General features: G+C 35.2%; 1 protein-coding gene across 1 annotated transcript; it reads left to right on the forward strand.

The window, feature by feature from the left end:
* The first annotated feature begins 1,505 nt into the window (after positions 1–1,505).
* Positions 1,506–10,321, forward strand: LOC101891875 (lysosomal acid glucosylceramidase). The gene is made up of 8 exons (XM_059127944.1): positions 1,506–1,697; positions 1,755–1,900; positions 2,058–2,181; positions 7,092–7,230; positions 7,295–7,859; positions 7,918–8,260; positions 9,940–10,105; positions 10,171–10,321. Exons 1-8 carry the CDS (start codon positions 1,580–1,582, stop codon positions 10,268–10,270), a joined length of 1,701 nt encoding a protein of 566 aa, XP_058983927.1. The 5' UTR covers positions 1,506–1,579; the 3' UTR covers positions 10,271–10,321.
* Positions 10,322–15,348: the final 5,027 nt, after the last annotated feature.

Here is a 15,348-nt window from a genome sequence, read left to right on the forward strand (position 1 = left end):
TTTGTTTAAAAATGTAGTATATTTTAAGGCATATCTTCAAATGGTAGGTACATGCAACACACATTTGTACATGATAATCAATAATTTGATTAAAAAGAAAGAAAAGTAAGCTTTTACTTATGAAATGAAAACTAGATTTTGCTTAAAACTAATTTATTTTAATTGCAACAAATCGATCTCTTATTCAAGGTCTTCCTTATCGTTTTTCACCAATTTTGCCAACATTTCTGTGCAACAAAAGGTAAACAATTATTTACCTAGCTTTTGATAAGCTCATTTAAGTTTATGCGTATTAAAATAAGAATATATTTGACATTAGGCGATACAATGGCTGTCTGAAGAGGTACAACATTACCAATCCACTGCTTTATTTCGTCGAATGTATGGAATAAATTGGGTTCATCTCATGTTTACTGTCACTGTCTGCTCTAATTTTAATAGCTCCCACTACAAAACAGCCTTCTGATTCCATGAACTACAGATAATACGCATTAGCTCCGGGAACATTCGACATTGGTCTAATAACTTGTGTGGAAAACCTTCCATATTTGTCCTACTTACCACAAATTGCTTGTGGAACACAATATTCATGAGCATAAACTGGAGAAGAATATAAAAAATCCTTTTATTAATATTTTCATAAAACAAGAGTCAAGGTCCAGGTATATTGTGTTACTACTTCATTTTGCTGAATGTATAGTATGAATAAGATTTATAACATGTCTCCCATGACAATCTGCTCTAATTTGTACAGCTAATTAACATTAGCTCCGTGAACATTAGATATTGGTCTAATAATCTCTCAATTTAGTATTTGGAAAATCCTTACTTTTTGTAATAGTCATGTACAACATTTATAAATAATCTGGTGAAGAATATGTGTATGGATATACCTAGGCCTTGATTTTTATTTGCAGACCCACTTTTTAAGATCATTACAAAGGATATATCCATTTTCCTTGTGTTGGCCAAATTGACCGGCACTTCGCTTTGAGACTTTGTCGAATTATAAGGAAAGATAGTGTTGTCATAGAAGGAAAACTGGTCCGTGGAACTCGCCAAGCGCTATTCATGCCTTATGGTATTTCCCTAGCCAGGGCTTGGTGTGTCTAGAAAATATTCCCAAAACTGTGGCTAGATTTGTTGACAGTAGCACTCTTCCGTTGTCACGGAACCTTATTATTCATTCAGACGGAGATAAGTCTTTGAACGAGTAACCTTATTATTCATTTGGGAAATTTACAATTTCGAAAAGGGTAGATTTGTTTCGACTTTTATTGACTAGTCTTCTGAAACGGATTATCCCACCTAATTAAAATTATTAATTCAATTAAGTGAAAACAATTTGCAGTCAAATAGAAAATAAACGTTATCAAATCATAACAGACTTTGTTTTTGCCAGATTTGATATGTTTTGAGTGTGTGTGTGTGTGTGTGCCGATATTTAGAAGGGATATAAACACACTAACCAGTAGATTATTCTAAATGATTCCCACACAAGATTTGTGTAATTTTTGTTATTGGTTTCGAATTAAAAAAGCAATAATAATAAACCTCAAGATTTTGAGACAATAAATCAATGATAATAAGCAAAAATGTTATTATTGGCGTTAGTCCAGTGGTGACTATTGAAACGAATAGGTGGACAATAATGGTAGTTAATTTGAAAGCTTTCCTAATATTCCTAACTTTATTGGGTGAGTTCAAAAGGACTTTTAGTCTATTATGGTTTTATTGAAAATCTCATTCCCCAGTGGGCACCAATGCCGCCACAACACCGTGTAAATTGCGGGAAACCCCCGAGGGTGGGGTATGCGTTTGCGATGCGGAATATTGTGATTATTTGGATGATCCTACACCCACAAGCGATGTTCAATATTCATTGGTTTCCTCATCAAAGGTATGCTAAATTTATGGTCTGTTCCAGAACCTGAAATAATCTATAAGTTTTGCATTATTTTTCGAAAATCGGCTATCACAGTAAAAACTTTTACATTATTGTAGTTCTGGAACAGACCATTGGTAAATTCTTTAATTTTTTATTTTTCTTTTTTTAGGCTGGTTTAAGATTTTCCACAACCAGTGGCCTTTTCAATCGCTTCAGCAAACAATTCGTTTTGGATTACGATCAACTTCCAAAGAGGAATATTGATAATATAACTCTGCATATGAGCGAACGTGGTAAGTTGAACAAAAAATGTGTTAGTGTTCCGCAAAGCACTCGTAGCAACATTCTCCCAGAAATTATTGGGTGCTAAGAAAATACCTTTTTATACCCTACGCCACAAGGTGGTCAGGGTATTATGTCTTTGTGCATTTGTTTGTAACAGGCAAAAGGAAACGAGATAGACAGATATCTGCATAGAATCAGACAGATGATCTGCATAGAATCATATTCTGAGTCGATTTATGCATGTCTGTCCGTCCGTCTGTCCATTTATTTTTGTAAACAAAGTACAGTTCGCATTTACTGTCCTATCCAGATGAAATTTTGCACAAATCATTTGTTTGGCCCAAGGACGAACCCTATTGAAATTGGAGATAATCGGTCAACATTTAGATATAGCTCCCATATATATCTTAATCCGATTTGCCTTTTATTGTGCACCAAACGTGTAATATCAGGGCGAATAGTATGGAATTTATCATACATCCAGATTAGGCCTGAAAATAAGTATGCCAAATTTTATCGAAATCGGTTCAGATATAGCTATAGCTCCCATATATACTGTTCATCCGATTCGTTATTTTTGTCCTCCGCAGACGTAATATGCACTCTGTAACAACAATATTTTGGGAAATATATCAAATACAACTCAGAAATACATTTGCTAAATTTTATCGGGATCGGTTCAGATTTGGATATAGCTCCCATATATAACTTCGTCCGATTTACCTTTTATTGTGCACCAAACGTCTAATATTTGTCCAAATGGGATGGAATTTGGCACTTGCGACCGAATTGAGTCTAGAAGCTACTATGTCTAATTTGGTGAAGATCGGTTCAGATATAGCTATAGCTCCCATATATACTCTTCATCCGATTGTTATATTTGTTATCCACAACTGTTATATGCACTCCGTAACGACGATTTTCAGGGAAATATATCAAATACAGCTCAGAAATATCTTTGTCAAATTTTATCGAGATCGGTTCCGATTTGGATATAGCTCCCATATATATCTTTATCCGATTTCAATATAATTGTGCACCAAATGGGTAATACAAGTGCGAATTTAAAAGGTACAAATGCTTCGGCATATTCAGTCCTTTGAACTTTAAATTATAATCATAGCGTGTATGAACTTTTAATTGTTATGCGGAGCTCTATTAAATTAGCAAAGTGGTGTAGGGTATCATAAAGTCGGTCCCGCCCGACTTTAAGACTTTCTTTACTGGTTGATGATAGTTATTTAGCGCCTTCATATGCAACTACATAGTTTGACGCAAAAAATTGTGTTTTTTAATAGAGAGTCAGGGAAAAGTTGACGTCTACCTCATTCAACTCCCTTCATTCGCATTAACTCATTTTTCACTTCGAGACATGTTATCTTGGCCATTGATTGTCAATTGGTCAGACAAGTGCATTTTCAATCAGTTCAACGTTTTAAAAATTAGTTCTCTATCCCGACACAGTTTTTTTGTGGTCGTGTACTTTTTCAAAACTTTTAGCCTACGTCAATGACAATTGTATTTGTTTTCACGGTTTACTGACACATGTTGTATATACACTGGTGGCCAAAATTAAAGCATCTAAAATTAAAAGTAGAATGAATGCCCCGTAACTTTTTTAAAAATTAAGAATATGAACAAGTTTTTCTAGTTTTAACTTAGTCACTTTATTCTCCTTTTAAAAACTTAAAACAAAAAACCAAAATTAATTTTTATATAAAAAATAATGTATGGTCAAGTTATTTAACCCGATTTTGGCTTTGACAAAACAAAAGCAACTCTGTTGTACATTTATATGAACGCTGCAATTTCAGTTGTTTTTACTGTTATATTCATCGCTTTTTGCTTCCTTCAAGAATTTCGCTTGTCATAAATCATTTTTGAGAGTTTTTTACAACAACACATGTTTGTTTCCGTTTTTTAAGTACTGTCCAAAAAAGTTTAAAAGTGGACAGAAGAAAATACAGTACATGAATAAAACAGCAAATTAGGTGTGTCTGGTTACCCTAAAACTTGTAACAATTGTTACTGAAAGTCGTCTGTTGACCCGAAAGTTCTGCAAAAGAGAGCGGTTGGAGAAAGAAATTTTGACAGTTCTTTCAGTGAGAGTTTGCAAATTCTTGCTGGACAAATTTCTTCTCATTCATCGACATTCAATCAGATGTTTTCTATTGTTTATTTATTTCTTTTTGTGATTTTAATTTGAAAATATTGTTTTGGAATTAGCAAGACTAATTTTTTTTTTGGAGAACAACTTTACAAAATGTGAAAACGCTAATTTCTAGTTTCCTTTTTTTTTAAATGTAAAATTGGTGGTGCTTCCTATCTTTTAATTCTTTTCATGGGGGACAAATTGGTTTGTTTTCATAAATCAGCTGATTAATTGCAAACTACTGCAGGAATACCGCCTGCTTACTTTTCGCATTTTGCTTGCAAAAGAGAATAAAACCACGTTACTCTCTCAGAAAGAAGTTGCTGAACAATTCCTGCAGGAAAAGTAACCAGACACACCTATTATCAGTGACTATGAAAGCAAGCTATCGCAGAAAATGATTTCCGATTTTCTGTGATTTCTCGTATACTAAGTCGGTTTTATAAAACTGGATCAGTAGTAACAGTATATAACGGAGGGCGTGAAAAACCTCAGCCAAACTGATCAGAAAATTGTGAGAGAAATAAAAAAACAACCATTTAAGAGTTCAGCTAAATTGGTGAGAGAGCTATCATTGGATATAAGCTCGAGCCATGATGGCTTTCGGAAGCGATAATATTAATTGGAACAATTTATTCTGGGATGATTCTACGTTTGATATTAAAGGCTCAGACATGAAAAATTTTACAGTGAAAAGGCCAAAAAATGAAAGACTCAAGCCGCAGTGTTGCAAGGGTACAGTGAAGCACGAGGGAGGGTCAAAAATTATGTGGCGCTGTTTTCTTTCTTTATATGGACTTGGGCCCATCCATGAAATAAAGGAAGTTATGGATCGATTTGTTTACAAAGATGTGTTGGGCATCACGTTGTTCCCATTCGCTGAGGAAAATATTCGGCTTTTTGGGTGTTTCAGCATGACAATGATACCAAACATGCACCAAAACTTGTCAAAAAAACCTAAACCCCATAAAAGACCTTTGGAATATCGTAGACAGGTAGATCAAGTGAGATTCAGAAATAAATAAACACAACATTCTCCGAAGAATTCAGGTTGTCTGGGAAAGCATACCCAAGGATCAAATTGAGCGTGTTATAGGTTCAAAGTAAAAGTTACAGGGCATTTATTGTCTTTGCGATTTTAGTTGCTCTAGTTTTGGCCACCAGTGTATATGTTGACCGGTGATTTTATGTGATATTTCGCATGCAGGTGGTTTGTTATTTTACTATCCGCCATAAAGATAAGCCTCTTTTGAAATGAAAGATCGTGCCAATAACATTCCAACACAGGAGATAATCTGAAGTTGATTTGTGAAGTAAACTCAAAAATCATTTTTACTTTAACAAAATCTAAAATCTATGTTTTCCGTGATTCATCCAGATCATAAATGGTTGTATACGATAACCAGAGCACAGATTTACTCGTTTCGAAGTGATTGAAGAGTGGGAGTTTTTTTTTAAAGATATTACTCTTCATACTTTCGTTTTAAGCTCCCGATACACTCCTATTTGAAAAATTGGAAGGGGAGTTGTTTGTTAATTTGTGGTTGCGTGTGTGTGTAACAGCAAACCGGGTTTGATGTTGCTGTGAACTGTATGGGAGGAGGGGTTATATCGTTTGGTACAGATTGACGACAATATGTGTGGCTGATTACCCTAATATTTGTAATGTTAGCAATTGTTGCAAACTGTTTCTGGAAGTCATCAGTTAACACAAAAGTTCTGCAAAAGAGAGCGATTGACAGTTTTTTCACTGAAAGTTTGCAAGTTTTCTTCTTGCAATAGGTGTGTCTGGTTACCCTAAAATTTGTAACAATTGTTACAAATTGTTACTGGAAGTCGTCTGTTAACCCGAAAGTTCTGCAAAAGAGAGCGGTTGGAGAGAGACAGTTCTTTCAGTGAGAGTTTGCAAATTCTTGCTGGACAAATTTCGACTTGCAATCACTTACAACTCTTCTTCTTCTCATTTATCGACATTCAATCAGATGTTTTCTATTGTTTGTTTATTTATTTTTGTAATTTTTATTTGAAAATGTTTTTTTTTGGTATTTGAAAGACTAATTGTTTTTGGAGAACAACTTTAAAAAACGTGGAAAACGTAAATATTAATATGTAATAAGGAAATAAAAGACTATTTCCAACATTTTTAGACAATCACCATTAGCAACACATTCAAAGGATTCCGGGGAACACATAAAATCTATCCTTCTTTTATTGCTCATGTTTGTATTTTATTGCTAATGTTCTTTTTATTTATAAAACTTTTAAAATTGGTGGTACTTCCTTTCTTTTAATTCTTTTAATGGGGGATATATTGGTTTGTTTTGACAAAACAGCTGATTAGTTGCAAGCTTCTGCAGGAATACCGTCTGTTTACTTTTCGCATTTTCCTTGCAAAAGAGAATAAAACTACCTTACTCTCTCAGAAAGATGTTGCTGGACAATTCCTGCAGGAAAAGTAACCAGACACACCTAATCACTTACCACTCTTCTCCTTCCGGTGATTTCTATTTGGACAATCAATTTAAAAACATCTTAAGATTGGAAATTGTCTCTATCTCTGTTTATGACTCACAAATCAGCTGATTGCTTGCAAGTTTTTGCAGTGATTCCGTCTGTTTACTTTTCACAGTTTTCTGGCAAAAGATAATAAATCTTCTTTACTCGCTCAGAAAGAAGTTGATGTACAATTCCTGCTGGAGGAGTAACCAGAAACACCCAATGTTCTTGCCTCGACCCACATTAACTTATTTAATTGTTTTCTTCCAGCTCCTACACGCACTGTAAGCCTCAACATTGATCGTGAAAAGCAATATCGCAAAATTGTGGGATTTGGCGGTTCATTTACCGGAGCTGTGTCATACCTATTGGAGAAATTACCTCAAGCTTTGCAGGACCACCTATACAAGTGAGTTATGAACTTGCCAATGAAACGAATTCTACAGGGTAATTAAAAACATTCCCCTTTTCAGATCATACTATGCTGACGATGGCCTAGCATTTAACCTGATGCGCATGTCCATTGGTGGCTGCGATTTCGATTTAGCTCCCTGGGCCTATAACGAGGAACCAGTCAATGATGTCAATCTGAGTAACTTTACCAAGCTTGATCCACGCGATCAAACCAAGGCGGAACAAATCAAACGCCTCAGAAATGTGGCCAATCCGAAAAATTTGCGCATTAAAGGTGCTGCCTGGAGTGCACCGCGTTGGATGAAGACAAATGATCGTTGGACCGGTTTTGGTCGTTTGAAGAAAGAGTACTATCAAACCTGGGCCAATTATCATCTGAGGTGGTTGGAGATAATGGAAGAAAATGGTTTACCCATTTGGGCCATTTCCACCGGCAATGAACCCATGAATGGCATATTCTTCATGTATTTTGTACGTTTCATGAGCATGGGTTGGCATCCGTTGAGTCAGGCGGCATGGTTAAGTGATAATTTGGGACCCACCATTCGCAATTCCAAATATAAAGATTTGATTATTTTGGGCAATGACGATCAGCGTTACACCTTCCCAACATGGTTTAAAATGGTGAGTTTATTTTGTTGCGCTGAATGTCAATTAATAATTAACATTGTTTTTGTCATAGATGAAATTGTCGCGCCCTGATGCTTTGAACTATTTGGATGGTTTTGCTGTTCATTGGTATTGGGATGAGATTTTCAAGCCCTCTTTTATTGATAAAACTTTGGAATTATATCCTGAAAAAATGCTCCTCATGACCGAATCATGCATTGGCGATAAGCCTTGGCAAAAGGCTGGACCTGTGTTGGGCTCATGGTATCGTGGTGAGAAAATTGCCAGAGCTTTCTTGCAGAATTTGCAGCATGGCTACAATGGTTGGATTGATTGGAATCTTATTTTGGATGAAACCGGTGGACCCAATTATGTAGACAATACTGTGGATGCTCCTGTTATTTTAGATACGTCAAGTAAGTTGAAAACAAGAATTTAATTAAGGCCAATTAATACATCATGTTTGGGTTACAGGTAGAGTATTTTTTTATACCATTCACCTAGAAAAGATGGTCATTCCATTTGTAACACCACTAAATATTCGTCATAGAACCCATAAAGTATATATATTAATAATTAGCATAACATTCTAAGTCGATTTAACGATGTCCGTCTGACTGTCTGTTGAAATCACGATGCAGTCCAAATTATTTGCACAACAAATGGTTATGTGTCTAGGATGGTTGGTACTGAAAACGATATGCATCGGTCCACGTTTTCGTATAGCCCCCATGTAACGCTACCACATTTTTTTTCACGGATTTGTTGTTCGTTACGGGCCCCAGCTTCGGTGACGGAACATTGTACATATAGGTTTACTTTTTCGTATAGCCCCATATAACAACACCCCCCGATATTCGGTGTTTTGATGATTTTCGAAACAGTTTTTACGTTTTTATACCCTCCACCATACTATGGAGGGTATATTAATTTTGTCATTCCGTTTGTAACTCCTCGAAATACTCATGTCAGACCCAACAGCGTATATATATTCTTGATCAGCGTAAAATTCTAAAACGATTTAGCCATGTCCGTCTGTCTGTCTGTGTGTCTGTCTGTCCGTCTGTCTGTCTGTCTGTTGTAATCACGCTATCTTTCGAACAAATTGAGATAGAAGGCTAAAATTTTGCACACATGTATATTTTGCCAGTAGGCAGGTTAAGTTCGTAAATGGGCCATGTAGGTCTAAGTTGTCATATAGCCCCCATATAACGGTACCTCCCGATATTCGGTATTTTGATGATTTTAGCGACATTATTCACCGGAATTGTTTCAAATTTGGCATTTGAAGTTCGTAATGGATACTACAGCCTAAGACAGAAAATAATCTGTGTAGGTCCACGTCTTCGTATAGCCCCCATATAGCGTACCCCCCGATATTCGGTATTTTGATGATTTTAGCGACATTATTTAACGGAACCGTTCCAAATTTGGTATTTGAAGTTCGTAATAGACACTGCAGCAGTAAACAGAAAATGGACCATGTAGGTCCACGTCTTCGTATAGGCCCCATATACCGTACCCCCCGATATTCGGTATTTTGATGATTTTAGCGACATTATTTACCGGGATGGTTTTAAATTTCGCATTTGAAGTTCGTAATGGATACTTCAGCCCATGCCAGAAAATTGTCTGTGCAGGTCCACGCATTCGTATAGCCCCCATATAACGGTACCCCCTATATTCGGTATTTTGATGATTTTAGCTACATTATAAACAAGTTTTTCTTCAAGTTTCGCATTTAAGTGTTGTAATAACTTATGACAAAAGTTGCCTATGCAGGTATACGTTGTCGTATAGACATTCGGTTTTTTTAAGATTTTAACAGAATTTTTAAAGGATTTTTTTATTTTATTTATTTATTTATTTTATTTTTTTTTTGCCAAATTTATACCAAATGGTGGAGGGTATTAAAAGTTCGGCTCGGCCGAACTTACAGCTTTTTTAATTGTTTTTAGTTTAAAACGTCTGTGGAACATTTAAAAGCATTCCATAGGAATGATAAATATAAATGTGGAGAAAGTCCAACATGATGTGTAACCTGGCCTTAAGACTGCGTTTTGAAATCAATATTTTCTGTTTAATTTGATTGTAGATCCCAATGAAATTTTGAAACAACCAATGTTCTATACCATGGGCCATTTCTCGAAATTTATTCCCGAGGGCTCAGTTCGCATTGATGCCATACGCAGCAATGTCAATATCGACAGTGTGGCCTATTTACGTCCAGATGGTTCTATTGCTGCTGTTCTCTTTAATAGGTAAGTTGAAAATTGGATACTGAGTTTTAGTTGATGTTAAATTGTATTTTTTATTTTTTTTTTAGTGGAAACGCTATGGTGGAAATCAACATTGTCGATAGTGTTCGTGGTAGTGCTATTATTATTTTGCCTCCAAGGTCTATTCATACTATTATCTATCACTAAAGAAAAGAAAAATAAACTTATAACCCATATTTATTGAAAGAACATAAATAATGTTTTTGGGATATACATATAACTGTTTTGGAGATTGAAAAGGTTAGAGCGAGTCAGAACCTATTTTTTTACTACGATTTGATCTTTATGATAGCGAAAGAATTGCAAAATTACAGACTCTTTAAAGTCATTATATTTACTGTATTCTCTCATTCAATAAAATATACATATATTTTTATACCCTCCACCATACTATGGAGGGTATATTAATTTTGTCATTCCGTTTGTAACTCCTCGAAATACTCATGTCAGACCCAACAAAGTATATATATTCTTGATCAGCGTAAAATTCTAAGACGATTTACCCATGTCCGTCTGTCAGTGTGTCTGTCTGTCTGTCCGTCTGTCTGTCTGTTGTAATCACGCTATCTTTCGAACAAATTCAGATAGAAAGCTAAATTTTTGCACACATGTATATTTTGCCAGTAGGCAAGTTCGTAAATGGGCCATGTAGGTCCAAGTTATCATATAGCCCTCGGTAGCCCCGGTAACTCCCGATATTCGGTATTTTGATGATTTTAGCGACATTATTCACCGGAATTGTTTCCAATTTGGCATTTGAAGTTCGTAGTGGATACTACAGTCTAAGACAGAAAATTATCTGTACAGGTCCACGTCTTCGTATAGTCCCCATATAACGGTACCCCCCGATATTCGGTATTTTGATGATTTTAACGACATTATTTACCGGAATCGTTTCAAATTTGGTATTTGAAGTTCGTAATGGATACTACATCCTAAGTCAAAAAATGAGCCATGTAGGTTCACGTCTTCATATAGCTCCGATATAACGGTACCCCTCGATATTCGGTATTTTGGTGATTTTGGCGACATTATTTAACGGAATCGTTCCAAATTTGGTATTTGAAGTTCGTAATAGATACTTCCGCATAAAACAGAAAATGGGCCATGTGAAGTTCCTAATAGATACTTCAGCCCATGCCAGAAAATTGTCTGTGCAGGTCCACGCCTTCGTATAGCCCCCATATAACGGTACCCACTATATTCGGCATTTTGATGATTTTAGCTACATTATAAACAGATTTTTCTTCAAGTTTCGCATTTAAATATTGTAATAACTTATGACAAAAGTTGCCTATGCAGATCTACGTCGTCGTGTAGGCATTCGGTATTTTTAAGATTTTAACAGAATTTTTTAACAGAAAATTGCCAAATTTATACCATATGGTGGAGAGTATTAAAAGTTCGCCCCGGCCGAACTTACAGCTTTTTACTTGTTATAATTTACTAGGAAGTGCCCGCTACTTTGTCACCTTAAAATTCGAGATTTGTTCCAAAAGTTCCTGTTAGGACTTTTAGTACTCAAAATTCACAATTTGTCGAGTTTGACGAAAATTTTTAGTCAAAACCTCATACATCGTTCTAAACTTTTAGACTTTCATAGTTTTACACAATATTCAATTATTTTTTTTTATTTTTTCGGAAAGAATAATAGAAAAGTAGTTACCTTTACATCAAAAAATCTTCAAAATCTTTCAATTTAAAGATTATCTAATTTTACTTTCCAAAACTATTTCGTCGTCTCCATATGTAAAATCTAGAAACCAACAGTTACCTCAATATTAAATTTCAGAATTTCAGTTCTATCCCTTCACCCATTAATAATCTTAGTAACATTTAGTACGCATATACGCATTTGCAAAACCACCACCAGATACCAAGAGAGACCTCAATATTGATTATTCTGTTATTGACATTTACAGATTGTTATGTTATTTGACATTTTACGTTCTAAAGAGTTAAAGAATAATCTCCGCCTTCAGGGAGAGTCCGCCTGTACAGGTACCTCCAACAAAAGAAGTATTTTTTATACAAATCAATTCCAAATTGTATTATTATCACAAAACGAAACCAGTGTTATTCAAGTAAATCAAATACAGGTTTTAATAATATAGTTTTTTCTATTGTTTGGCAACGTTCGCTGTCCTGTTATAAAAGGTTCAGAGCTTGGAAAAAGACGGTTAATAAGATCTGTATTTATTGAAACACGAGAATTTTTTCGGGTATGATTATTCGAAACATTTTAATCTTTGTGTCTAGACTACGCGGCTTCCTCCGATAATTCTCCAATCTATAACATGGCATATTTTATAAGGTCGGGTGCATGTATTAAAATTTTATGTACTGTGGGAGGAAGAGAGTACCATGGATATCTATTTGTTAACTCCTTAGCAGTTCCCAGCGCAAAGGCCTTACATTTGTCGACATTAATATTTTACACAATAGACAATGCTTGTAACAATATTGAACACCTCTCAATTACATCTTTATCAATCCCTGCTATCTCCGCAAATAAGCTCAAATTGTTGAAAAATTCTCTCGCAGTATCCTCGTCGTTTGAAGATCCACTGCCTCCAACTTTAGGCTTATCTACAAATAAGCAAAACTTTAACTGAAATCTAATTTTATTGTCAAAATTTATCCTTAAGGCAACTCAGAATACGCACAACTTTTAAACACACAAATAACTGCACTAAAAATAAGTCAATACCTTGCTTTTCAATAATTATGCCAAGATTTGTCATTATACCCTACAACACTATGTGTTGGGGGTATTATAAGTTTGATTGGGCCAAAAATTATGTAACACCACGAAATATTGATTTCCCACATAGGAAAGTATATATGAATCTTCCTATCTCGCCGAGCTGAGTCGATCTAGCTATGTATGTCCGTCCGTCCGTCTGTCCGTCTGTCCATGTTAATTTGTAATCACTCTACAGGTCGCAATTATGGTCCGATCTTCACGAAATTTAAAATGGAGGTGGGGTTAGGGTCAGAATAGAAGCCTATTTCTTTTGGAGATGATCGCCAAATGTTTAGGGGTTGAAATGGACCAAATACTGAAAAAATATAGGATTTTGCAGTAGCTATACAGGTCGCAATTATAGACCAATCGACGCGGAATTTCGCATGTAGCTAGAGTTTAGGGCGGGGAAGAAGCCTACCAATTTGGATGGTCATCGGATAATATTTAGCGGCTAAAATAGACCATATCTTTTGTGTTGAAAAAAATTCAACATTTTTCATTGAACCGCGAATATTTTAAATCCCGGCGAAATCACGAAGCCATGACAAGGTTACTTCTAACCGTTACGTTGATGTTAACATCCAACAAATCGGATATATAGCAAAATATGTGCGATATATATGTCTATCAAAGAAGATATGCTTGAAAGATCTCTTATATGTCGAGAACGGCTGAACTGATTTCGACAGTTCTCATTAATTCAGAATGGCCTCTTGGCAGGAAACAAAAAACGTCTAAAAAATCGCATAAAAATATCTCCCTAAAGATAAAAATATTGATTTTGTAACATTTTCTCATATTTTTTCCATTTTGTCAAATTTTTGGCATATTTTCATTTTGAATTAAACATTTAGTAATATTTCTACAGCTAACAAAACTAAGTAGTTGGGATATCAGGATATCATATACAGATCGCATTTATGGCATTAAGATGAGGGTCAGAATAGAAGCCTTCTCGTTTTGGAGATGTTCGCAATATATTTAGGGGTTGAAATGGGCCAAAAAAACTGCAAAATTGTCAGCAGGTCGTAATTATTGCCCGTTCCTCACGCACATTTGAATGGGGGTTACCGGACATTGCAAAAGCCAAGCAGTTTTGGATGGCCATCCAAAAATATTCAATGTGCGAAATAGTTTGCCAACTTTTGTAGACAAAATACGAAAATGTCCATTCCAGTGACTCTTTGGAGAATTCACAAATACAGGAAAGACGCACTTCTGACTATTTCGTTAACGCTGATTTCATGGAAGAATATAGTCAAATGTCTGTATCTCATATAGATGCGTTTCAGTCAAAAACCAATAATAAATGTTAATCTTTTGCCACTTCTGAGAGATTATAGGTCAATGGGAAATATTGGTTCCAGATCTAGGAAGACCATTTACGTGCAACATCTACCAATAAATTGGAAATGAGCAAATTGGTTTAAGTTGCTATTATCCGAAAATTAGAGAACGAAACCTGATGGTTTTCTTTTACAATTTGTCACAATATCTTGTGGAATTCTTTCGAGTATCTCGCCTATATAAACAATATCGTTTATTATAGTGTTGTAGGGTATTTAACGGTCGGCCCCGCTCGACTGTAGCCTTTGCTTACTTGTTTTGAAATGCATTTAATTTTGTATTACAGTTCTATTTTCACTCCACTTTTGCATTGATCCCACTGAAAAATGCAACTTACTACATTTTCTCTTTCTTATGCTATTCTCGAAGTGTGATGTTAGAATTAAACCATGATTATTATGTTTTCTAAAAAGCTTAACCCCTTAAGAGTTCATGAGTACACATTTGACAATAAATATCTGATTTTAATTTTATGAATTTTGGCCAATCGCAGCGACCACTTTTCGACCGTGACCTAGACACCAAATTTTAGAAATCCATCTCTATCGCAACAGCCAATGGCAAAATCACCTCCTTCTCTCAACCACAGACATTTTTTAGTTCTACCGTTTCAATTTAGTACTATCTAGAACTTTTCCTAAAATTATTTATTTATTTCTGCACCCAATACCAAATTTAGTACCATATTTTTCATACAATTGAAGTACACATTTACGAAATTTCAGCTCATAACTCAGCCTTATCACACACCTACACTCGCGAGAAATTTCAAGATTCTAACTTCAGTCTTTTCGTCTATTTATATAAAATCGTTAGTCTATACCTTTATTTGACTATGTTTTAGTAATTAATTTTTTAATTGGTCAACCGCATGGAATGACCCATGTTCATTAATTTTATGAGAAAATAAAGAGCAGAAAAGAGATTAGTTGAATTTCAAAGACCCCACTGAACCGCAACAAAGAATTAAGGTAAATAATAAACAAAACAATCGCTTCTCCTATCTACAGTTGATAAGAAACTCAGGAGAGCATTTCGTTAGGGCTTCAAATATAGAGCTTAAATAAGAGAAATGCGGAGAGGGAGAGAGTGAAAACAGTGATTTATCAATTCATTTAGGCGCCAATGA

This window comes from Musca domestica, unplaced genomic scaffold, assembly GCF_030504385.1.
Source record: "Musca domestica strain aabys unplaced genomic scaffold, Musca_domestica.polishedcontigs.V.1.1 49, whole genome shotgun sequence".
Lineage (NCBI taxonomy): Eukaryota > Metazoa > Arthropoda > Insecta > Diptera > Muscidae > Musca > Musca domestica.